General features: G+C 38.2%; 1 protein-coding gene across 1 annotated transcript; it reads left to right on the forward strand.

The window, feature by feature from the left end:
- Nucleotides 1-149: 149 nt before the first annotated feature.
- LOC113533886 (espin-like protein) lies at nucleotides 150-26,718 on the forward strand. Its single transcript, XM_026926326.3, has 10 exons — nucleotides 150-759; nucleotides 6,560-6,750; nucleotides 10,357-10,543; nucleotides 11,422-11,604; nucleotides 11,729-11,860; nucleotides 23,359-23,508; nucleotides 24,179-24,317; nucleotides 24,528-24,661; nucleotides 24,885-25,049; nucleotides 25,156-26,718. Exons 1-10 carry the CDS (start codon nucleotides 466-468, stop codon nucleotides 26,626-26,628), a joined length of 3,048 nt encoding a protein of 1,015 aa, XP_026782127.3. The 5' UTR covers nucleotides 150-465; the 3' UTR covers nucleotides 26,629-26,718.
- The last annotated feature ends 884 nt before the right edge of the window (nucleotides 26,719-27,602 follow it).

Below are 27,602 nucleotides of genomic sequence, written 5' to 3' on the forward strand. Positions count from 1 at the left end.
TCTAATGCCATGTTCTCTTTGTAGACTACACAGTTTGAGCTATTCAGAGGAGCATGAATATTTAACACAAGCCTTAAAAATGAAGCTCAAGTGGCAACGAATGCTCTGCAGATCATTGTTAACCCTTCATATGTCTTCACATGTCTGTACTTATATTTCCATGGGTACTGTTTTTTCCTGCCCTGTGGTGTGTGGTGGCATGTGTCAGTCTGGGCATGAAGGTGACCGCTGGTCCATGAGAAGCTGCGCTTTTGTGCCATAGCTGCGCTTCTTTCATTAACTTAACAGCTCACTGAGCCTGACCTGCACCTCTCCGCCATTGACACACACACTCTCCTGCCTGCCAGCTGGCTGTCACTGTGGTGTCAGCTTGCTCTGGCCGTGTGTGTGTGTGTGTGGTCAGGTTTAGCTGGGCTTCGCTAGAGAGTATCTAGTCTAGACTCAGATGGCCAGTGTGGTAGGGACATGGTGCTCCATAAGGCCATAGCTGCTGCTCGTGTTGGGGACCTAGATACTCTAAAGCAGCTGTTCACAGCCGGGGATTTGACAGCAGCCATCGTCGATGCCCAGGGGGCAGGACCAGTTCACCATGCGGTGCGCTGTGGCCAGCTCAACTGCCTGCACTTCCTGGTGGCTGAAGCAGGGCTGCTGGCTAATGGAAGGGCTCTGAACGGCGCTACGCCTGTCCACGATGCGGCTGCTACAGGCCACACACGAGAGCTGCAGTGGCTGGTGCAGAATGCAGGATGCAGTGTGCAGGTGAGCTTAGGGTTCTTATGGCAGTGTGAATGAGAAATGAGAGGTTCTTATCTCTAGTCTCAATGTCTCACACTGCTCTGCAGTTTCTAATCTTATATATTCTAATGCACCAGATCCAGTGTGCTTTAGCAGAGAAAAACCTCAAGCTGTGCAAGTTGATGCGCGCCTAGGCCCGGAACTAACAACTGCTATTGTATATATGATAACTATGATGAGAAAGTCAACAGAGCCATGTGTGTAACAACAGGTATGAGGGACATACTGAGCTTCAACACTTGTAGCACACAGCATGTATCTATCGTACAGTTGATACCATCGCTATTAGTTTTTTTGTTTATGTAATGTAGGTTTATATGGTTTATGTTCCAAGTTCATTTAGTAGCGTACTAATATAGAGTCTCATTAGGTTTTTTGTGAGACACTTGTTAAATATATATCCTTATTTAATTTCCATACTGTACGTTTTGTTTTTTTTGTTTGTCGTACCGATACTGATTAAACTGTTAAACTTTTACCTGGCAGTGTACATCTACAGCTTCTGTTATATGGTACATCAAGTCACATCTCAGTTTCCTAGAGGACACATAACACTATAGTGACATTGCAGTGATTATGGTTTTATGTCTTTAAAGGGTTGATTCCACGATTGTGGTGCCACTTTGCTCTTGTACGTCTTAAAACACAAACTTATTTTATAAGTAAATCAGTAATTATAAAATTATAAGTACACTAAATCTAAGAAAATTTTAATTTAAGCATTAAAAAAGTGTTAACCAATCTCAGTCAACAATCTCCTTTACAAGGTTTCTTTGCTGGCAATGGCTGCATTTATAATAAGTAACTTAAATAAGTAACAGGGTTTAAATTATTTTGTAGTATAGAATTAGCAAATACACAAATGTGGTTGACCAGCATGAGGACATTAAGGACATTGTATTTATTTATTTAAAATTTATTTTTTAAATCAATAATCCAGTTTCAATCTGTAATTTGGATAACATTTGAAGTGTCCCATCAGTCAATATCACAATATCCCTGAAAACAAAGGAAAAAAAGAACAAGAGAACATATTTTTCTCCTTTTCTTAACCTGCAGAAAATTTGGATGATGCAGCTTCCTGTTGACTTGTGGAATATTCCAAATATTTCATAAGGGCGAATGTGTTCAGGTAACAGGGTTGAGTGAATGTGAAGTAAAATGTATATGAGTCATAACATACAATTGATGGCTAGGCACGCATGAGATGTTAAATGGATTCACACATTTATACAAAAATGACACAATTTGTGAAGTATTTTAATGATTATAATTTAAGGCAATGTGTGGTTACAGTGGGACAGGCAAAAATGATGTTTTCTAATTGCTTTAGATTTTAGGTTTTTATTAATGTTTTTAGTTATTTATCTGAAACATGTACACATTGTTGTGAAGGACACATTTACTGTGTTTAAAATGTAGTTTACATTTACTTTACATACATATTTGTAAATATAATATCAGTGGGACTGTAAATGGGCTGCTTAAGAGGAATATAATTGTTTTTTCTTATTTAATTAGCAGACTGTCCTGTTTGAAAAATTTAAGGGCCACACATATCTTTTTAATTGAAATCATTAAGCTATTTAAAATGTCTGAATGACAGTGTACTGACATCACACTCCTATTTAGTACAACCCCTGGCAAAAATTATGGAATCACCACACTTAGAGGATGTTCACCCAGCTTTTTTACTTTATAGCAAACAAACAAATCACAGATATGACACAAAAAAAGGTTTTGTTCAATAGCTTAACATTCTGGTTTGTGAAATATACATAAAAAAAATTCAAGGACATTTTTTTTTATTAATGGCATGTCTTTTTCCAAATCAAGTAGAGGAAAAAATTATGGAATCACTCAATGTTGAGGAAAAAATTATGGAATCATCAACAAAAAAAACACAATTAATACTTTGTTGCTCCTCCTCTGACTTTTATTCTTTGAGGCATAGACCTCTCTAATGAAAAAGAATATTCCCCATCAATCTGGTTCCAACTTTCTCGAATAGCAGTTGACAGATCAGCTTTGCAGGTTGGAGCCTTAACATGGACCAGTTTTTTTACTTTCCACCATAAATTTTCAATTGGATTGAGATCCGGTCTGTTTGCTGGCCATGTCACTGAGTTGATATGCCTTTCCTGAAAAAAAGCTTTAAAACCGTTTGCTCTGTGGCAAGATGCATTGTCATCCTGAAAAATTATTTCATCATCACCAAACCTATTTTCTACGGATGGAATGGGAAAATGTCCAAAATTTCACTGTACACCTGTGCATTGACTGCTGAGGTAATGACTGCCATCTCCCCTGGTCCTTTACCTGACATGCAATCCCATATCATAAATGAGTTGGGAAATTTGGTTGGTTCAGGCAGTCATCTTTATATGTTTTGTTAGAACGGCACCAGACAAAAGTTCCAGCATCATCTCCTTGGCCAATGCAGATTCATGATTCATCACTGAATTTCACTTTCATCCAATCATCCAAACTCCATGATTGCTTCTCCTTAGCCCACTGTAACCCTGTTTTCTTCTGTTTTGGTGTTAGTGCTGGTTTTCTTTTGGCTTTTCTATATATAAATCTCATTTCATTCAGCCGGTTTCTTACAGTTCTGTCACAAACATTGACTCCTGTTTCCGCCCGTTTGTTTTTCATTTGTTTTGTTGTGCATTTTCTATTTTCAAGGCATAGTGCTTTGAGTTTTCTATCCTGATGCTTTGACATCTTCCTTAGTCTGCCTGTATAGCTACCTTTCATAACCTTCCCATTAAGTTTATACTTGCAACAAATTTTAGACACAGCTGACTGGGAGCAACCAACCTCTTTGGCCACACTCCATGTTGAAATTCCTTGTTGAAGGAGTTTTATAATCCTTTCCATTGTTTCAACTGACAACTCTCTCATTGGAGCCATGTTTCCTTTCAATTAGCCAAGTCCAACAGCCCATTAAGGTGTGCAAGCACTCCCTTTTAACTGCTGACTTATTAGCATTTTTAGACTTGTCCCAGTATTTGTTTTAGAAATGAAAATTAAAAATTGATTCCATAATTTTTTCCTCAACATTGAGTGATTCCATAATTTTTTCCTCTACTTGATTTGGAAAAAGACATGCCATTAATAAAAAAAAATGTCCTTGAATTTTTTTATGTATATTTCACAAACCAGAATGTTAAGCTATTGAACAAAACCTTTTTTGTGTCATTTTGTGTGATTTGTTTGTTTGCTATAAAGTAAAAAAGCTGGGTGAACATCCTCTAAGTGTGGTGATTCCATAATTTTTGCCAGGGGTTGTACATTATTTACCCAAAAGTATGTGGACGCCTCACCAAGACCACCTATATGTGGTTCATTCCCAAATTGTTGCCACAAAGTTGGAAGCACACAATTGTCTAGAATGTCTTCATAGGCTGTAGCATTATAATTTCCCTCCTCTGGAAGTAAGAGGCCCAAACCTGTTCCAGCAGGACAGTGTGCATAAAGAGAGATACATAAAGACATGGTGTGCCAAGTTTGGAGTGGAAGAACTCGAGTGGCCTGCACAAAGCCCTGATCTCAACCCCACTGAACACTTTTGAGATGAGTTGAATGCTGACTACACCCCAGGCCTCCAGGCTAAACATCAGTGCCTGACCTCACTAATGGCTGAATGAATACAAATCCCACTGCCACTTTTCAAAATCTAGTGGAACGCCGTCCCAGAAAAGTGGAAGTTATTATAAGAGCAAAGGGGGACTGCATCTGGAATGGGATGTTCAAAAAGCACATGTGAGTGTGATTGTTAAAAGTGTCCACAAACTTTTGCCCATATAGTGTACAATTAATGAGTTCAGTATTAAATGGTGATGAGTTTCTTGACGTGCTTGTATGCAATATTTCCATGTCTGAAAGCATGTTTTGTGTAGTTTGAAACTAAATTCTTGCCTGATGAACTATCTCTCAGGCAATAGTGAGCCCATGTGCTAAACAGCACTAGCACTGGCTGTTCCACCTGTTATAAATATAAGCTTATGCATAATCAGCTGCAGGACAGTGCGGATGGTGCAGTTACATCACCCGCACTTTTTCCGTTTGCTCTTTGTGTAGTAGTGTTGCATGACTGCTCTAATCAGGAGCAGATGGGGGCCAAGGGGGCTCGCTGTTTATTGGAGGACTGTGCGGCCCATGTGGCCCCTCTGAGACCCCACAGCCCTTTCTCCCACTAATGCAAACCAGTTCTTTTAACCTCAACAACCTCTTGATCAAATTTATGGCCAGCTGCTTTGGATTAAAGTACACGTTTTAAGTGCCTTGTTATCATTCACTAAAGCGATAACATTATTCCAAGTTGGTGGTCTTGCTGAAGTTTGTCAGAGAGATGTGAATGAGAGCTTTTATTTTGTCAGGCCATGCATGCCAACACACAGTCAACGTGGTATGAGGCTTGAATAATTAATAAACATTTCCTCTGCCCACTTAAATAAAGATGACTTCCCTAATTTAATTACACTGCTGGAGTAGTGAGTGTGATGCCGGGCCAATTTAGAGATCTGGTTTGCAGAAGTGTATATTAGTACTGAACGCTCACTACAAGCGGATGTCAATATGACGTCCAACCTCTCTTTATCTCTTAGAATTAAACAGAAGGTTTTTGTTATTGGCTTTAAGGCTGATATGTAAATAACCTCTGATTAACTTTACTCTTCACATATGAAATGACACGTAATACCCCACCAAATAATATGCTAAGCTAGGCTAATAGTACAAAAGATAGCGCAGTTCAGTGTCAGAATGAAGTGGACTACTTGTGGATTTTGGGCTTGCTGTTGGAATTGACTCATTCTTCAGAATTAATGTTTTGGCAAAGCCTGCACTGTATTGTCTCATTGAAAAAGAAGTCAAGGCTAAAATATTCAAAACAAACCTAAGCTCAGGCTAAAAACCTTCTCTTTTGTGAAAGAAAAACAAAAATACATTTCAGGCACCACAAAGCCTTTTTCTGGCTCTTTTGGGTGGCTATGCAAGGATACTTTTTTGTTTCCCAGCAGCCAGAAAAAACACAACTTTTAACCATTTCTCTACTCCAAATAACTCTGTTACAGATTGCAGCAACTGGACTGTGCAGCTGAATGAATCTGCAAATACAGTACAGTATGTTCATGGTAGTGACATCACACCCCTGAAAAAATTAAAACCATTCAGCTTAGTGTCCATATACGGACTATATGGAACATGGAGGGAATGGTATGGTGGCACAGCGGGTAGCTTTTCTGCCTCACAGCTCCAGGGTCCCTGGTTTGATCCTGAGCTTGGGTTACTGTGTGTATGGGTTTTCTCCAGTTTCGTCCCACATCCCAAAAACATGCAATTAGCTAAATTGCTCCTAGAGGGGTGTGTGTGTGTGTGTGTGTGTGTGTGTATTGCCCTGTGATGACCTGGCATCCCATTCAGGGTGTATTCCTGCCTCATGCCCAGTGTCCCTGGGATATGTGCCAGATTCACTGCACACATGACAAGGACAAAGCAGTTACTGAAGATGAAAGAAACCATTTTTTTTTTTATTTCAAAAAGTAAAGAAAAATCTGGATTTTCATGATACAGCCCCTCTAATACACTGCAGCATGGCTGTTGATAGTTTTTCTGTTTGCTTACTAAAGACAACGTGTTTCTGATAAATCACCGTACAAAATTTTCTTCCTTGCATTTTTGTTCTTCCATGCCTTTCCATAAAACTCCATTATTCAGTTTTTATAAATCTAATTGTACGGTTCTGGAATGTTCTTTTCAGGAGCAGGATGATGCAGGGACCACCGCACTCCATCTTGCCGCTCGGTTTGGGAGGGTGGAGGTTGTTGGTTGGCTGCTGGCCTCAGGGGGCAGGGCTGAGGAGGAAACTGACTGTGGTGCTGTCCCCGCTCACTATGCTGCTGCCAGGGGCGAACTTACCTGTCTGAAACTTTTGATAGGCCAAGCTCCAGGGTAAGAGACGGACTGTAAAAAATGTTGTGCTCTCATACACATACACAATAGACCTGTCATAATTAGGTATATGATCCACCAATGTATACCGACCTGGGGACAATGGATGCAATTTTAAGTATACTCTCAATTTTCTGGCTGCGCTCAATTTTCCAGTAGAACCCAGGGAAAAAAAGTATTTACCCCCTTGAACTTTTCCATTTTGTGGTGTTGCAACTGGAATTGAAATTGATTTAATTGGGATTTTTATTATTTGATTTACAAAGATGTCTAACATTTGAAGGTGCAGGATATTTTTTTATATTGTGACACAAAGGTTAATGAAATAAAAAAGCAGACATTTGTTGCTTCTGTAAGTATTCTCCCCCTAAATGGGATCTCCAGATGTGATTTCATATAGCTTTTTTCAACAGTGGCTTCTTTTTGCCATTCTCCCATAAATCCCAGCTTTAAATCATTGTAAAACAATGAGACCATGTTTAGCAGGGTGTGTATAGCAAAAATTGAGACTGTAATGGATGGGTAGGCACAAATAGAGGTGAGAATGTGTCTTCATGTCTGTATAGAAACAACTGTTACATTGATGGCCCTTAACTGCAGCGGGGTGTGAAAAATTCCCCTATTTGTACTGGGAGTCAAAAAAAAAAAAAAAAAACATCATCAGTGACTGAAATATAGCAGATGTATAATAAATGATGGTTGTCAAGTAATTGCTTACTATTTTTACAGTCCAGCACATACTAGAGACTGGCAATATAATCCATTCTCATTATTATATCAAGGCAAAGCTGTTGTAAAGTGATATCTATAGGAAAATATACTGCAGAGCATATAGCAATTACAGCTTTTATGTTTGTATGTGTTTCTCAAGAGTCAGTAGATGTTAATAATAATATGATTCCCCATAGGCAATAAAATCACACAAGATGATGAGCAGAAATAAAGATACTGTATGTTTCTGAGTGGCAACTAAAAGCTTGTTAACCTCAGGATGTGGTTGGATATAAGCAAACACTCAAGAGATCACATGAACTTACCGCCAACCCACTGGGATTAACTGAGAAGTTTATTTGGCAGTGTATAATTTTTGGTGCATTGCTATAGTCCCATTGAAGGAGTCATTGCATGGTTGGAAAAGCATTTTCTGTCTGCTTTATTTAAGTCTCAGTGTGAAGTGGTGATGTCATGTTTAGGTTCAGAAAATCTGATCGTTTTGCTGGCCACACAAGTTGACCAGGCATGTGATGTGGCAGTAGAGAAAAATGAGAATGTTTGAGCAAAACTATAAAAGGGCTAACTAGAGGGTAAAGGAAATCAACCATAGGTGGGGAAAAGAGAAAAAATAATAGCCTCCATGTAGAGGAATTTTATGCACGTGTGCAAGTGGTTTTCAATCTACATTTAGATCTGGTGTGGAAATATGTTGTAACTTACAAATTTTAGATGACAAATACATGGGGTTGTCATACAGTATGTTTTGCTTAGCTTTTAGATTTGTTACTGATCCTTCCTATGTAATTTACACTAAAAGTACACGAGATAAACTATAGGGTCAAAAGTTTGTGGACACATGACCATCATACCCATATATGCTTGTTGAACAACCCATTCCAAAGTTGGTACTCCCTTTGCTGCTATAACAGTCTCCACTTTTCTGGAAAGGCTTTGCACTAGATTTTGAAATGTGGCTGTGGGAACAAGAGCATTAGTGAAGTCAGGCACTGATGTCAGGGGAGAAGGTCTGGCACACAGTTGCCTTTCTAATTCGTCCCAAAGGTGTTCAGTGGGGTTGAGGTCAGTGCTCTGTGCCGCCACTCAAGTTCTTCCACACCAACCTTGGCAAACCATATCATTTTGGACCTCGCTTTTTGTCATGCTGGAACATGTTTGAGGCACTTAATTCCAGTGAAGAGAACTTTTAAAAAGCATACAAACATCATGGATATGAAATTTCTGGATAAAAACAGAAGATAAAATACTGATGTCTATATTTCTATTTCTAAAATGATTAGCAAGGTACACTAACAGCTTATTAACAGTAACACTAACATTTTTCCCCCCAAAATGCTAGATAAATACTCCTTAAAAGAAAAAAGAAAATACATAATCACTATAATGATTATCATTATAGTGATTATGTATTAGAACAAGCACATTGAAATAAACCTGTAATTTGCCTTGCAACTCAAATTATTGTCAGAAAATTACTTAGGAAAAGCAAATTCAGTAGTACTATGGTATAAGCATCAACATGCACTGAAGTCCCAATTAAAATATTTTCAGATGATTATGGACAAAAAGTTTGCCATAAGGAATGAGCACAGATCTATAAAACAGCATGTCCCTAACAATAATTATGATATTACTTCACAGAACAGAAACAAAGAAGACTGTTTAGCTTTGGATGAGAAATTCATATTTAGAGTTTGAGTTCATATTTAGAGCTCTGTTTTTGATGAGTTGCAGATAAGCGTGAAGATCGTTATCTTGGCAGATCTGAGAACAATGTGTGACTTTGTTGAAATATCTGCCGAAAACCATGTGAGATTATTGGAATCTTTGGCTCTGTAGAAAAATTTTTCCATCTGATCTCATTGCTTAACAAATTAAGGAAAGCTCTTTTCTGACTTTGCTTTGCTATATTATTCTATGCTAAATTATTATTTCTAGGTTAAAAGGTTATTTTTGTTACTCAGTTTAATTCAATATGACTTTACTTGCATGGTGATTTTAACATCAGTCATTGTCATAAAGACGCTTTAGAGAATTTTGGGTCTACACACTTAATGAGCAAGCCAGAGGCGACATCAGCAAGGAAAGACATCCTTTAGACATAAGGAAGGATCATTGCGCAAAGCCAGACTCAGAAGGTGTACTCATCTTTCTTAAATAGTGGAATTTTGATATTATGCTTGCGTAGAGCTGCTGAGGTTACATAGTGGTTATTTTTAATAAGGCATGGCCACAAATTCATATATTGAGGCCACAAGTTAATATTTCAAGGCCACAAACTAAGCATCTTTTGGCCATAAGATATCAACCCATGACTGTTGAACCTGAGCCCACGACTTAATATGTTGTGGGAAAGTCATACTTAATATGTGGCCTCCAGTTAATTATTTGGTGGGAATGGAGGAAAAACTTGCTTTCACATTGAGAATCTGTTTAAGGTGACATGAGTTCATGGTATCCATGTAGCAATATCAGTGACTCCAGTATGTGCTTATGCGTCATTCCAAGATTAAATTGTAATATTATCATTGATCTCCTTGCTTACATTTCTGTGGCCACAATGGTATAGTTCAATTAATTTCTCTCTGTCTCACTCATTTTAAAATATAATAGTTGCCACAAGTTAACTACTTTGTGGCTACAAAATAGATCTTGAGAAACTCAACTTGTGGTCTTAATATATTAATTTGTGGCTACTTCTGTAGGCTTGGGATGATTTACAGTATAACAGCGCTCAGGTCATTTAGAGGAAAGCAAACTATAGGGATTGTGTTCAAAAGAACATCCTTAAAATGAGCATAGCATAACATGCGTCATGGGCTCTCTAAGATTTTGTTGTTCTTTATGTCAACATGCTGATTTCCACTCTCACAGATGTGCGAACCATCAGACTTTCATGGGAGCCACGCCGCTGTACCTGGCCTGTCAGGAGGGCCACCTACATGTGGTGGAGTACCTAGTGAAGGACTGTGGAGCTGACGTGCATCTCAGAGCCCAGGATGGCATGACACCTCTGCATGCAGCTGCCCACATGGGTCACCATTCTCTAGTTGTCTGGCTGGTGTGTGCTTTTGCACAGATGTTTAGAAACTTTTACAAACCCTTTGATCTCTAGCTTGTTTCTGAGCACTTTCACTTACTTTAATAATAGATTTCATACATGATATATCTTGTTTTTTTTTTCAGGGACATCCTAAACTAGATATGTCATTATGAAAGAATATACAGTATAATTTGTGTAAGGTGAAAATATTTTTCAGTGATATTGTCTCCCCTTGGTTTCATGCTGATTGCCAAAGTTCACTGATAGCAAACAAAACATGCCTTGTACTATACTGTTATTTACTCAGAGCCTACATGGGAATTTTTCATAAATCAAAATTGAAAATTCAATTGAAATCAATTGAAATTGAAAGATATAATGTAGTATTATTAACTTTACTTCATCTGATACTTGTGAGTACGGCTTAGGGCTGTGATTGGGCAATAATTGCATTTCAGTTTGGCACAACGGCAACACACTGATGAAAGTGAAATGCAGTTCACATGTCACAGAATCAACATGTAATTCTTAAAAAAAATACAATACCTTGCTGATTGTTTTTCATTAGAGAATTGAGCGATGTAAGAGCAGTGGAAAGAAGGTTTTGCTTTTCAGTGTGGCACGTTGTCCTCATGTCACAAATAAAAAGCAGTACCGTCTGTGTATTGCATTTCATGGTGCAACTGATCTGGCATGGAATCTTCTCCATAGTTGTTTGCCCCACATATGATTGTGCTTTTATTAACCATTCTAGTTGAACCTATTGCTTGTGCTCTCAATCCAGAAATATAGCCCCCGGCCATTTTGGGAGGCTCTTGTATTTATATTTCATTTCATTCTCATATCAGTGTATTGTGCCAGTTAAACTGTACTAAACTTATGCTTGCTCTTTGCAGGCCTCATTCACGGACATCAGCCTGTCGAGTCAGGATAACGAGGGGGCCACTGCTTTGCATTTTGCTGCCAGTGGGGGGCATTGTCGCATCCTGGAGAGGCTGCTGCGCACGGGGTCAAAGGTCATCAAAGACGACTGGGGTGGCACTCCTTTACATGATGCAGCGGAGAATGGGGAGATGGAGGTAAGGCCCTGATTTTGTGTCTTTAGAGATGGTAGAGACGTCTCGAGAAGCTGGGAGCTCTCTTTTGTCAGTGTCAGAAATCATATCCTGAATCAGCATCAGTGATGAATTATGATTTCTTCAGTGCTGCAGGATACTTCTGAGCCATGGGGTCAGCCCTTCAGAGAGAGATGTAGACGGCTTCACTGCAACAGATCTGGCTGAATATAATGGCCACTATGAGTGTGCCAGATACCTGCGATCTGTGGAGAGAGATGTAAGGATGACTTTTTTACTTGTGTCTACAAGGTCATTCAGAACAGCTCAGATCTTTAAGTTATAATACGTGTAATTTGTTGGTACTGTCAGTACACATACCTGGAAAAAAAAATCACTTTATTAGCATGATATGTATAGTCAGAAATCAAATTTTTCAGGTGGAGAACTGTCCTGGCCATTCCTGCAAGTGATTAATGCTTTTAGCATGATTTAGGCATTTTTCATACATAATAATAAAAATAGATGTGAATAAGTGTGTGCACAGTGATTTGTGATGGACTGGAATCCCATCCAGGGTGTATTTTTGCCTCACTCCCAGTGTGCCTGGGATAGGCTACAGATCTACTACAAACCTCACCAGGATACAGCAGTTCTGAAAAAAAAAGAATTTTGAGGATTGCTAGATAAAGATGCCTCATTTTTAAAAATGCCTTTGTCTCTCTATTCGCTGTCACTCTTTCTCTCTTCTTCCCTCTTTCCCAATTGAAACAGAAAATATTCTGCCTTTGTTATTAATTAATGTGTTATTATTACAGACATACCAAACATAGTATGTCATTTTCTAAATCATTTACTAGATATTATTTTACAGTTTATTTACATTTTCCTTGGCATGTTATTATTGGCTTAACCTAGTGTCAGGCTCAACGTTATGCTTCTCATGAATATAATGCTAAAAATGTGAGTGCAGCGTTATTTTTGGGGCAAAAGGCAGCCTGCATCAGCCTTTCTGAACTGCAAAACAGCAGTTTACCTTTACGGATCACAATGACAATCATCAAAAAAAAAAAAAACCCCTCAAACAACATTAAAGCTAGGCAGAAAGACTCAGCAATCACGCTAGGTACTTATCCTGCCATGTGGAATCGTTTCGCATCGCATTCAAGCTACATGGAAATCATAAGCCCCATATTCAGTTACTCCTGCCTTCTGACCCCAAAGCCCCTACTCAGTCACCCTGCTTGTTTTGATTGACATGTCTGCTAGCACCAAAACCAAGTCTGAAAGTGGAGGCAGATTGAACAGAGATTTCAGAGTCTTAATGTGTAGTCCAGAGCTGTTGAAGGAAACTTTCATGCTAGAGCTCTAAATGATCCTTGGTGGCCTCCAGGGTCTCTTCAGGACTCGTAAGCCCTTTCATTTTGTATGTTAATCAAATGGTTAGCAATTTGAGTCAGGAATTTTTAAAGCTGTGAACAGTGGAAATGAAGTTGGACAGGCCACACTCACTGAACTCGATAGTAAAGAAAATAGAGTCCATATCCTCGTAAACCCACATGGTATGCGGCAGGTGTAGGTGCAGATGTTTTTGGATTTAGCACTTCTCACAGCTGAGCCCTTTTGAGTAATCATGTAACAATATGATTTTATGGTAAACAAATTACCGTATTGTGTATTCTTCATGCATATCCCAGATGTAGGTCATTTCCAGCTCTATGTTTGGAAAATGAAAGTGAAAGGTTGAACAGCAACAACTGTTCCCATTCAATTATATCATAGCATATACGTTCATATTTTTTTCATATATTTTCTTTGTAAAGCCCTAATCTGGAATCAATGCAGCTAGCTGGTCAGTGATCAACTTTTCTAAACAACCTTTATTTTAGCATTTTTGTTTAAATGATCTCATTTTAAATGCTCTATAAATTAAAAATCTAACCAAGGAAAAGGTATAAGTGAATCAAGAAATGAATTAATTTTATTGGAACAGTCTAGATCTAATCCAAAGAGGCCCAAATCTTTGTTGCTCTAATTAGACACTTGGAGCACACTACATATTCATATTTTACAGTTAATACTAGTACTGTCTGAGTATTTTATCTATAGGCTTGTTGACCCTCCAAGTGCGCCTATCTTTAATAAAGCACTCATTTAGGCCCATCAGGATGTGAGAGCGACCAGTTAATAAAGATTAAGCTTTCCTTAATTAATTAGTATTCTGTATCATTTTGTTTGGTCTGTGGCAATAATAGTGATTAAACTGTAATAAAAAATAAGAAATTCCAGGTATTCAAACACACCGACTGCTAGTGTATATTATATTTATATCCTTAATATACTTTTTTATTTATATGCTTTATATGATTTGTTTATATGCTTTATATTTATTATATTATATATTGATTGTATACATTTTTGAATAACACAATGAGTGTTCAGCAGAGTGTGACCGGTTATTCCAAAGTTTTGAACAGTAGAGTTTACTGTATATATTGAATGTATAGTGTAATATATTGACAGTGATTGACTTTTTTTTTTTTTTTTTTTTTTTTTTTTTTTTTTTTTTACTCTTATCAGTGTAAAGAATTCTGGTTAATAATGCAGCAATATTGTATATGTGCAGGAGCATAACTGAAAGCAAGAATGAAGCAATACAGATTATTACAAAATATACAAAATACAAAGAATTTTGCAAATTATGAAATGAATTCTTAAACTATTTACTGTTTGCTATGAATTCCTTGACACGATAAAAAAATAAAATTAAAATAAAAAATTTAAATAAGCAAAACTAAGTCTGCATGTTTAAAGTGACAGCTTTCATAGTTAATTCAGTCATGTTGTGCATGCTGCTGACAGGATGTGAATGAGTAAATGAAGAATCTGTAGCTCATATCTTGATAGAAGGCTGAGGTGCTATCTAACTCCGGAAATAATCCACCGTCTCTGAACAATAGGGAGTTAATTAGCACAGGGGGGTTGGAGAGGCATCTGATGCTCCTGTATGCACTCTTTACACTCTGTGAGTGTATCGGTTACCTTCTCTCCACTGGCCTGGCTCAGGTAGAACCGGTTACGGGATCCACGCAGCTCAGTTTCAGAGTTTTTACTGTTCCACTGCTTGGAAGCAGAAATTTGATCCAGAACAGGGTTAGAGAGCAGGATGTTTGTAGGCTTTAGATGTGCACCTGAATTGTCTTTTATTTTTTATCTTTTCCTTAACCTTAATGTTGCTTGCTTTAATGATGCAGGGGGAAAATCATTGGTACAGCAGTTCGAGTACTCATATGAAATCTTGGAAAGCATTTTCCTACCCTTTTTCAATAGTGCAAATGGTAAAGTGGTAAGAAAGTCCAAGACCAAGATAAAAACATAAAAAATTTAAAATGTAAAAGTATATTTACACAACGTTCTACTTACCTCAGATGTCGTCATTTACCAACGAGATTATGTAACTTCAGGGAAATGATTTAGGGTGAGAGAAACTTTCATTATTTGTGAATTACATTCGCCTCATAGCTCCAGTGCAAAACTAATGAAGCAAACGTCAGACTTCAAACATGTCTTTTCTCAATGTAGGATAAGAGTGTATTACCGATATTAAGCCAAACTGATCCTTTCAATAAAGCATTCACAATCTGACAGAACTACAATCATAAATCAGAATAAACTCAGTCTAACAAGAAAATCAGGTTTTAAGCTTCTGTGACGTTCATTCCATGTGTGGACTGTCTCTGCAGAATGAACCTGGGCTATGTTATGTGCAAACGTCTGTGTTACCTGGATATTATAAGTGCTAATGTTCTAATAGACACAGCTGATGAAGAACGGCTTTTAAAACAAAAAACGGGTACTAGGGGAAGACACGTCTTACGTCTTGGCCAGTCACATTTAAGTGTGAAAGGGCCATCACACCTTTCTGTAAAAAACACAGTAATGAATATTTATCTATTCTTTATTCAGGTTATTCACCTGAGTAATAAATAATGTATTTAAAAAACAATGAGGTGTATATGTACAGAGTAGGCTGCATAACTATAATTTGCACCTGTAGCTAAGAACTAAGTGGAAAGACTCTTTTGTCACAGGAATATGCTGATTTGCTTGATTTGAGAGTCAAAGCAAAACATGACAAGGGAGAGAAAAGCGCAAAAATGTTAAAGTTACATGAGAGAATGTCAACTTAACAATATTTACTTCAGTAAGAATTGGCTCATGTGACTACACTGACTTAGGCAAACATATTTTATGATGTGTCTTTTGAATTGTCTCAGATTTGCAGCCTTATTTTACACAGTGTGGTCATGTTTTTGTTTGTTTATCTCCTTTCCAATCCTTAGTGGTCTAAAACACCAAGTTTCATAATTCCCTGAAAAAAGAAATATATATTCATATATATTCCATTCTGTATTACATATTTGCACATTGACTTGTGGTTTTTATGGCTTTGTTCCTCCTTAACATGGTTGGGTCAGGCCTTCTCATTTCCTCATGGTGCCTGTAATGGATTGTTTGGGATGCTGGCCAGAGAGTTGCGTGCTAGGCATTTCCTCATGTTTTGGTTTCATCCCAAAGAGGTCACCATCCCTAAATGTAGCCCACCACTCTGAGTGCTGGAGCAATTTTTTTAAAAATAGCTGAAATCCAACAACCAGAGCATAGGTTTTAGTTACAACACAAATCTGCTAGGCCTGGAATGGAAGAGACCAGCTGCTGTAAAAAGCAACAACAAATGAAAATGCTTGAAAGATGTCCTTTACCAGCTTAGCTAACATTATGTTGTAAGGTGACATTAGATGTTATGAATTAGAGGCATGGCTTATTTGATTGAGAAGATATCAAAGTGCAGCTTTGGGCTTGTTTATACAGTGCTAGCTAGTGAGAGAACAGCAAAAAAATGGCCTCTAAAATGTATTGTCTCAAGATTCCAGGTGATTAGAGGTTTACTGGTAAAATGCCAACCTGTTAGAGATATCTGAATACCATTTGCGCTATGTTAATGAAAGGGTATGATGTGCTGATGTATTTTTCTTGAAGCATAACTTCCTGATTGTAGTGTGCGGCACGCAGAAGAAATTACTTTCAGAAAAAAAGTGTTGTGTAACTACCGCTTGCTTATTCCTTGGCTATCTTCTACTAGCAAGGAACTTCTCTTTTGTAGAGCATCTTTTGTATGGCTGACCCGCCCATGATTATGTCTGTGTCCAGCTGGTGGCGATGCATAAGGGAATTTAAAATGACCAGCACCATGAAAAACTGAATAGGGTGCTATTTTCTTTATTTTGTTTTTCAGTGATTTTTTTGTTGTAGAAAATACGAAGCATATCTATTGTGTAATGATCTCCTACCTGAACAGACTCCAGATCTCAGTGTGCAATGTCCATAGTGAGTATGATGTGGCTTAGCCACTAGAGGGTGATAACAGAGGTGTCTTTTGACTTTAACATGGTATTAATTATTGAAGCAGAATCGTCAAACGTGTTTCTCATCAAGCCTACAGTCCTATTACAAGAACGCTCATTGTTTCATTCTTTAGTACTCTGATATTGACGTTAAATCAAGTTTACCACAAGTGGGCCAAATATTTTCTTCCTGGAACAGCTGTGCGCTGGCATGAGTCCCACGAACAAAGTGAAATGATAGGCATGCTGGTTAGTAAAGAGTGACAGTGACAGTGTATCATGGGTCTTCATAGTCTTTTCTGGATATCTGCTGCCCTAAAACACCTGATCCAGTTAATGAAGGCCTTGTGGAAGGATATAAGAGCCAGGTGTGCTTGTAATAAACGCTGCAGAGTAATGGTCTGGGCAGCTTGATGGTAGATGATATGCTGCCTCCTGTTGTTTCATTGAGACAGTGAGGTTGGTGTTGTTGGTCTTATATACAGTAGAACCACTGAACTGTGGAGGTGAACTCATAATCACCTCAGTAGATCATTCAGTTATCAAGGTTCTGAATGGCCTGTTCTTGCATTACACACCACTGATCATTTCAGTAATCATGTATTTTCCTACAGATCCTCTCTCTGACTCAGCAACACGTTGTTGTTCGAAAAACTCAATTGCCTGTTACTGATCTGTGATATCTGAACCAGGAAGGCCAGTCGGAAGTGGGCACAATAGGACAGACAGCCATGCCAAGAGGTCCATTATGGTGCCGCTAATGAGGATTTAGGTGTAGTGCCATGCCCATTCTTCATCACACTCTGAAATGCAATTGTGTCGCGAAGAAAAAGAGGAGGAGGAAGAAAATATGACCAAGTTGTTATTTCAATGCAGTTTTTTTGTTGAATTTTATGCAATTTTTTTTTTTTCCTAAAAAGTGTTCTTCAAGGGTTTTTTGGATAATTAATTACTACTTGTGACCCTGTCTGACAGGAAAACCCTATGATGTAGTGTTGATGTAGTGATAAACCATTAAGGATTCCCTAAGAAGTACAAACCAAAGAACCCTTTTTTCCAAGAGAAAAGGTTTGGTGGTCCTTTTATCCTAACCTCAGATGATGTTTAGTGCTGGAACTCATTTAGTCTTGAATGTAACACTGAATAAATTGGCAGAGTAGCTGATTGGCTTAATAGTTTTTTCAACAGTTTTGTCATGTCCAAGTGGTTAAAAAGGACTTTCAGAACCAGTGTTCTTCCAATCTAAGCACCAAAATTACTGATTATTTCCATTAGTAATGATTTGCCTAAGCCACGTTTGGCCAGAGCTGCCAAGGAAGGGGGGGGTGAACCAGATTCGATGTCTATCTGCTCTTCAATTGATTAGATAGACATCCGTTGCTACTTTTCCATAGAGCCACTGTTTGTTTGCATGTGTCTGTTGGTTTAATCCTACATTAGAGTTACTCCTAGCCATCCAATCCACTGTGTTAATTATTGAGGACATTCTCCGATCAGAGTGAATTTCTTATTGGATGCAGTACCATCTCGCTAGTGATTGTGATGCTGTTGATGGTGTGAAGTAGAGACTGGTTTGGAGCTGCAGAATGTGTGTTAGCGAGTTGTCAGTCACAGCTCTGTGGATAACTTGCAGGTTGAGAGTAATTTGGTAAGTAACTGTTGTCAGATCATATTTTTACAGAGAAAATTGATTGTTTATTAAATTTTTTTTTTAGGAGTTGTCGAGTTGTTGTCTTTAAATCATTTGAAATTTGCATCATTTATCTGTAGCTTTGTCCAGTTCATCACCTTCTGTTCATATCGATGTTGTTTCTGTTCTCATATCAGTATCTTTTTTGTGAAGGCAACTTTACTGTTAAATAAATTTGTGCTGATAGCAACTGTGAATATTTGTTACCATGAGAAGCATTGCTAGTTGCTAATCAAGAACAAAGAAAGAAGAAGTAGCTGTCGATGCCAGCTGTTTTTTAAGTGTCTTGTCTTACTTTAGTTGCAGTAACTGAAGCTTGTGTCATCACAGCCTTCTGGTGATGTTCAGGGGGGGAACCGCTGTCTTGAATACAGGAAGTGAAAACGTAACATAGGAATGTGGGAAGTGATGATATGGAAAGAAAGTGCCTGTGGTATCTACACACCTCATAGACCAGGCCTGTTTTTATCATTCTTTTATGAGGTTATATGACCCGTGTGTTTACAGTGCAAGGATTTAGATTAGGCTTCTTTATCTTCATAGCATTTCCACTCCTCTTAGATTCATTTTCAGTTCTTCTGAGTCAATATATAAACATCATTTAAGACTATATAGTTTGGTTAAATGTTAACAGAGGTGGGTGGTCCTAAAGCACATTGTGTGTGAAGACACCAGGTCCAGGCTCTGACCACGCTGCTTGGCTATAGGGAGAGAATGTATAGGTGTAGATCTGACTCTTGTTTGTCTCTTTCATGTTTGTTCGATTTACCCGTTCATGTTATATATTACCCATATATTATTTGGTTGATGGACCATTCATACTGTAGCAGTGACACTGACATGGTAATGTGTGTTAAGCTGGTATGAGTGTATCAGCTGCAGCAGCATTTCTTCGGTTGAATATGGTAGGTATACACAATAACCTGGCAACTCCATGATCTTTATAAAGGCATGTAGTTGTATCTGTTGAAATTCTAAGCTACATCCGTCACTCCCAACTTTTCTGGTGCTGCGCTTCCAGTTTTCTCATATTGACATCATTTTCCCATGTTAACAATTATGATTTTTCTCAGATATTTCTATGTAAACTGTCGGGATACATTTTTATAGATATGAACATTACTCGTAAAACTTGTATAAAAAAACAAATAAAATTTGTGCATTCATATAATCAATCACTCCCATTTGGGTGCTATGTCAAAAAAATATCATGATGAAGATAAGAAACATTGTGTCACGTCAATGTCAGATTCAGCATTAGAAATATGGCCACTGAGGACGACAACCCCCAACCACCACAAAGACTGCCACATCATTCACCATCTTACTGATCACACACCTGTGCACAATTACTGCCACACTAGTTAAGGACTCAACACACACACACACTCACACTCACTCTTTGCAAAGTACATGTTCTGTGTCCTAGCTACCAGTCTGTAACAAGCCTTGCATTCTACCCTCTTGTTACCTGTTTTTTTTTATCTTGTTTCTGGTTGTTGGTTCATCAAATATTGCCTAGTTTATTTCATGTTGTTTATTTATCACCTGACCATTGCTTGTTTCTTGTTTATGATTTTGCCTGTTGATTTGGATCTGAGTTCAAGCTTTATCAGTAAAGCTTTCTCAACCTGTACTTGCGTCCATTCTTACAACCGGATGACAACCGGAATATATATTAATTATAATATATATATGGTAACCATATATATATTATATATACACTTACTGTCTACTTTATTAGGAACACCTGTACACTTGCACATTCATGCAGTTATCTAATCAGCCAATTACGTGGCAACAGCACAATGCATAAAATCATGCAGATACAAGTCAAGAGCTTCAGTTAATGTTCACATCAAACATTAGAATGAAAAAATGTGATCTCTGTGATTTAACTTGTGATTTAAAATATGGCATGGTTGTTGGTACCAGATGGGCTAGTTTGCGTTATTTCAAAAACTGCTGGGGATCTCCTGGGATTTTCACACAGAGCAGTCTCTAGAGTTTATACAGAATGGTGCAAAAAACAAAAAACATTCTGTGTGTTCTCAAATTCTCAAATTCTCAAACCAGCCCTTCTGGTACCAACATCCATGCCACGATCAAAGTCACAGAGATCACACTCTTTCTTCATTCTAATGTTTGATGTGAATATTAACTGAAGCCCTTGACCTGTATTTGAATGATTTTTTTTGCTGGCACATGATTGGCTGAATAACTGCATGAATGTGCAGGTGTAAAGTGGACAGTGAATGTAGGTCACTAACCTAATAAAACAAATAAAACATTAATAAATATTAAGTCAGACAGCACACTGTTTCATACTCAAATGATCTCAACATACACGCACTGCTCTGTAAAGTTTCATTTTAAAAAATGGATCATAGCATTAATATTACTTGTCATGCAGTTTTAATTAGATAGATTAGTACTGATAGTACTCTTGTTAAGAAGTATGATCTGATTTATCAGAATATCACTATCATATTGTCATATCTCCCACCCCATACATCATTGTGTTATACTTTGCTTCACCTTTGTATAACCTCATGTTCCCTTTAAGGGCTTCCAATATAATATAACCCTATCGCTAATGATCCCACTGTAAACATCTTGTCCATCACCGGCAAGGCCACATGCGGAGTATTTACTGCCTCCCTCATTCTCATAATTTCTTATCAGTCCCTGTGTGGCCTGCGAGGTAGAGAGGAGAATGCGAGGGCTGCAGGGTTTTAGCGTTCGATGCTCTAGCTGCAGATGAGCGTGTTAGCTAATGGGAACCAAATGCACCACGCTGTCCACTGGCTTTGATTAAAGCCACTTGTAGAAGCAGATGAGTGTGAGTGAGGACGTTGAACTGATGTGAAAAGGTCACTGAAAGAATGGATGGGATAATGTTTTATTTCTTTGTCTCTAGTCTTCATAACCCATGTTTTCCCCCCCACCCGCTGTTTATCTATTTATGAATTGCACGACTTCTGGGAAGTCTGTCCTTGGCTACATCCGTGCAGTGTCACAGAGCATTTTGTGATCTTTGGACATCAAAGGCCCATGTGAGAGGAAACAAGGAGAACCACCACATAGAGATGAGCAACAACAGTGTACTACTGCATATCAGAATTGCCTTTGATGTTTTGTGTGTGTGTGTGTACGCGTGTGTGCGTGCGCGTGCGTGTGTGCATGCATGTGTATAGGCATGTTTTTATTTCTTGGTGTGGCCCAAATCTATAGGAATATCTGATACTTTTGACCTTGAGGGACATTTGTTTGGTCCCTATGAGGTCAACTGCTTTTTTTTTTTTTTTAACAAAACTGTTAATTTTTAATAAAACAGACAAATAAAAGGTTCATTTGAGCCAAAAGGTTCCTTTAGATTACTGAGGTTACAGTTATGTTTAGAATTAGTGTAGGCATAGCATTAATTAGCTGCATTAATATTTATGTCAATGGAATGTCCTCACAAGGATAGTAAGTGTGGGGTTTCTTGAGGAAACACATTTAATCCTTCTGCACTGGATTTCATTAGGATATTATGTAATCACTCAGTGGAGTGATTTTAACTCTTTAATTGTTATTTCACAAATATTTTTAATGAAACACACGTTATGTTCCTGGCTTGTGACTTCATGTTTAGCAGGTTGATAATTCTCCACAAGGGGGAGCTTTTCCTCAAGTAGCTTTTGTGTCTGTCGTTGAAGGGGTAACTACTATGAATACGCACCAGCAGGATCTGACAAATACGTTTGCATTTACAAAGTGTGTGTATATGCATTAAACGGCTCGACGCATACACAGACTAGATTCAAAAACTTACAGTTTTTTTTTTTTTTTTTAATGATATTGGACTCGAGCATAACAGCTTAATGATAAAGCTGTTCTCTGAGCTACTTATTTATAGTATGTTAGGTTTAACTCACCTTCCTTCAATATAATATAAAATAAAAGCCAAATCCTTCAATAAAATATGCCTCCATCAAAACCAATAATTTACAGCCCTATCACATTATAGATCCAGAGATACATTCATTCATCTTCAGTAACTGCTTTATCCTGGTCAGGGTTTCCGTAGATCTGGAGCCTATCCTGGGAACAGTGGGTGTGAGGCGGAAATACACCCTGGATTGGACACCAGTCATTAACCATCTCAGGGCACAATACACACACACCTAGTTTTAATGTAGTGTAACCAGTCTGCCTGCTGGCATGTTTTTGTGAGGTGGGAGGAAACTGGAGAACCAGGAGGAAACCCACATGGATGCAGGAAGAACATGTGACACTCCACACAGACAGTAACCTGAGCTCAGAATCGAGCCTGGTAACCTGGAGCTGTGAGATAGAACCTTACCCTTATTATAACAATACTGATGCTAAAAAAAACCCTTATAAACACGGACAGGGTTTAATTATGCGTATAGTCAGGTCAACCCTCTCAGCTTCAGCCCAGACCTGAGTACATCGCTCAAAAAATAAAAAGCATGGTACTCAGATTTTTGATACTGTGTGTTCTTGTTAGTCAGTTGTAACAAAAGGATTACCACTCTGCATATCATAAGTCACTGTTAATATTCTAGACCAGCATGAAGGCTAGTGTTTTGGAGTGTTTTGTTAATGACCTAATGATGACTGTTTTACAACTTGGATATAATGTCGTAAAATAGATAACTGTGTGTGTTTTTTAAGCCCCGTGTTGCTGTTCCGCTTCTGAAGGAGAGTGATTCTTTGGAAGAGATGCTGAGGGAGAGACCAGTGGTGTCAAGGAAGCCCAGCTCAGGAGATTACTACAGACATATCAGTGAAACTCAACGAGCCATGGACATGGACAGCCTTAAGGTTAATCTCATTAATACTTCAGATCTGTTACTTTTAGAATATATGGAAGTATGTCCCAATTCTTGAAGTCTTGCCAAAGTTGGCACTGGTTTTATTGTTTTCAGTAATATCATGTTCAGCTTGAACTCTGAAAGTTATAAACATGATTTTATAATACAGTAAAAATCCAGTCTTAATTACTAGATTCCCAGTAGCATTACCAAACAATGAATCAATAGATGGAACAGTGAGCATAACGATGATGGCTTCATGAGCTAATGATTATGATATTGCTATAAAGATTTTTGAAAAGGAAGCACATACTGTATACCAAGTTCCAATATTCAAGGAATGGATAACCAAAACCTATAAACTATTATTTAGACAGTTATTAAATGGAAGTTATACCCCTTCTAAAATCTGAAAGCTGATAATATTTCTGTCAAATCATAGCACTTCTTCCCTCACCCAGCAGCCTATCTGATAATGGCCCAGTTATGGGAAAAAACCCTGGATGATTGTTATGCTTTTAACGTAACATTTTAACTTAAATGTCAAGGCCTTAGTGTTTGACAGATAGCAGTGAGGATAGTGTTAAATGGTCCATTGCACATATTTATAGCTAATAGCTACATTTTATTGTTATTATTATTATTATTATTATTATTATTATTATTATGTCTTCCTCCAGCAAACTGAGACTAAGGATACCCCCGAAGCTTGTCACCAGACTCAATCTCCTGCTCCCCCTCTTCCGCCTTTCCCTCGTCTTCTATCCTCTAAGAGGACTTTGACCAGCAGTGTTCTGCACAGCCAAATAGCCAGCACGGGTGAGAGAGCCTCATTGAGCCTGATTTTTCCCCCTTTTTACCTCTGAAAGTTGCTTATGGGAACTGACATCATTATTGACTCTTCCTCCCTTAACTTCACTTAATGACTTAATTCCACCATAGTGAGTAATGCTAATCAGGCTGTGTAAATATGATCAGAGCAAGAGCGGAAACATATGAGAAGAAGAAATAATGTTCATGTCATTGCAGTGATGAAAAACTTAAACTCCAGTAAACCGGTTCCAGAGAAAGGGAGAAAGCTTTTGGGAACGATGAAACTGGGAGATATGAAATCAATCACATCTCTGAGAAAATCTGGATTGTCAGAGCGATTGAATCCTGCTGTATGTACATTCAGGTGTTATTCTTTTTAAAAGAATATTGTATAGACATTGCTTGCTATTTGACTAAAAATTGGAAGCAGTTATGTGTTTACCTCTGGGTTGAAAAATACAAGTAATTAGCTACAATTCCCAAAAGATAAAGGTAATATGCATCAAGACTATGGCAATATGTACATGCAATAAGACATTAGTAAATGTGTTGTATTTTGTTATCTCCTTTTAGAATAAGATGGTGGTGTTACCCACAGAGGAGGCTAACCTATCTGATATTGACTACTTGGTGCCAACTCATGATGAGAAGGGCAGGCCTATAGCGGAATGGAAGAGACAAGTGATGGTGAGGCAGCTGCAGGCTAGACTGCTGGATGATGAAGCCCAGAGAAGGAAGGTAAGTACTAACATATTAAGCTGCTGTAGAATTTTTTTTGAGTTATCTTATCTCATAGCAACTTTTGGATTAAGAATTTCCATGTTGTAATGTATGTCTTTAACAGGAGAATGGGAACAGATATGCAAAGATGGATAGCTGGAGGTACTCTCAAGCACACAACGCCATACTGGGTCCATTTGGAGAGATGCTAACTGAAGATGATCTCATTTACCTGGAGAAGCAGATCCAGAGTGTCTCAATGCAAAAAAACTGCAAGGGCTATGAGATGGAGCTGGCCCGTCTAGTAGAGGAACTTCGAAACATTCTTCCAGCACCCATTGTCAACATTACAGTCAATACTCAGTACAGAAACCCTAATACACAGGTTAAGCTACCTGTGTGGTGTAATCGGATATCTGGCATAGTCATGAGCATGTCCCTGCTTATGACTAACTTGACTGATGAGTCTACTACCAAAATGCCTAACTCTGAACTTGTGACTGTCTTCTCTCAAAACCTTGAAAGGCAAAATTCGGCCCGGGGACGGAGGGCGGAAATTGAAAATGAGATTCATGAATTTGGAGTATCTGTGAGCAATCTGAAGTCCAACTTTGAGACTAAAAGTCATCCAGTTTCTGAGGATTCAGATAGTACAGAGTTGTGTGTGCAAGAGGAAGAAGCACCTGAGAGTGCCTCAGTAAGACCCTCAGAGAATAATGAGTTAGAAGAGGTGGAGCAAAATGATTCAGGCAGTGACTGTGATGAATTCAACAATGTTATGGAGAGCACTAGCCTACGCAAGGAGCGTATTGTAGTCCTGTTCCTGGGTCACTGGAAGAAGTCTGCTTATGCTGTAACTGTCAAAAATGCCCAGAGGAAGCTCAGCCTGGACAGTGTTGAGATGCCAGACAGGAGCCAGGTTCACCGCAAGGCCAGTTTGGATATCTCACCAAAAAAGATGATAGAGCATGGCTCTTTGGGGCAATTCTTCAAGCAGAGAAGCACCATCAACAAAATGATCGGCAACTGGAGAAGCATGATCTCAATTGTTCCATCACGGCAAATCAGGAGGCTTAATCGTCAGCAGGCCCTTTACTCACCTGAGCAGTTCTTGCCCCGCATGAATGGAGCACCTTTTGAATATGACTCTCTGACACTTGATCTTTTCATGCTAGGTTACTTCCACATCCTTGAGCAGGACCTTTCATCTGATGAGAGGAAGATGAGGCATCTGCTGTGCTTTGAGGTGTTTGACCATTTGGGTCATTTTAGCTGGGAGACAGTGCGAGATTTCCACAAGGCGGTCATCCAAGACATTGAAGCTGGAAATAGGGAATGGAAGGATGGGTTTGAGGATATTAAGACTAAGTTCTTTGGCAAGGTGCCTCCGCAGGTGAAAAGCCTGGAGAAGAGCCCACAAGCAGAGATAAGGCCAGTGCCCAAAGTAATTATCCAGACTCCAACCCCCGATGAGGATGATACCTTGATGAGAAGTACAGACTTTACCAGCTTGACTAATGATGACATCTGCAAGTACATTGACAGGAGTTTTGCCTTTTGGAAAGAAAAAGAGGCTGAGATTTTTGACTTTGAGTAATACAGAAACATTGGAAAAATTGTTTTTTTTATACTTTAAATTTCAGCCATTTCCCACCCCTTTAGCTAAATCTCATGACAGCTCCTTGCCTGCCTGTTCTATTCTATATATATATATATATATATATATATATATATATATATATATATATATATATATATATATATGAATGACCAGATACACACAATTGGCTAGCAGTTTTGTGATCAACAGGGGAGTGATGGTCATCCCTTTAACCCAAGGAGCAGGGCCAGTTATGCTCTGTAGACCACCCAGTAATGGATGGTTTTGCATCACTGGGATTTGAACTCATGTTTTCCCAATAACGTAAGAGAGTTGCCCCACTTGTCAGCTAACCACACATTTCTTTTTGATATAGTATGTCTATTGTATTTACTAGCCAGATGTTTGTTTTTTTCTGTGAACATCTGAAATGCCTTGTTGAACTTTTGTTATTTGACTAAAGTCCTTTTTTTTAACAATGGCGTGGAATTCATCATAAAAATCAATATTAGTTTGAATCTTTCTTCAAGTTTGCTGTGGACATAAGAACAAACGACTTTGTAAACATGGTCTGACAGGTTTCACAGTGGAATAAGGTGCAGAATTGTAATAAACAATTTGATAATTTATATGGACTTTTCTATGTATTGTTTAAATTTGCTTTGTTCTTTTTTTAATGCCTTTTTTAAAGGTACATCTGTATTGTAAACATAGTAAACAAATTCTGCATAGTAGTAAGCAAGATGTTTACTCCTATATGCCAACTTTGAGAGTACAGAGTACAGTAAACCCTTGTCAAAATTATCTTAATTAACAAGCCACATTACACTTAGTCCAATGTCAGTGGGCTAAACCAAAATACCAGTGTATAACCTAACAGTATGTCACCTACAAAACAGACGAGCATACTGCAGTTTATTACCAAAAAAAGCAAATATTCAAAATTATGTTTTTACCATATAAATATAGTT

The sequence above is a fragment of the Pangasianodon hypophthalmus genome, chromosome 2 (assembly GCF_027358585.1).
Source record: "Pangasianodon hypophthalmus isolate fPanHyp1 chromosome 2, fPanHyp1.pri, whole genome shotgun sequence".
Taxonomy (NCBI): Eukaryota; Metazoa; Chordata; class Actinopteri; order Siluriformes; family Pangasiidae; genus Pangasianodon; species Pangasianodon hypophthalmus.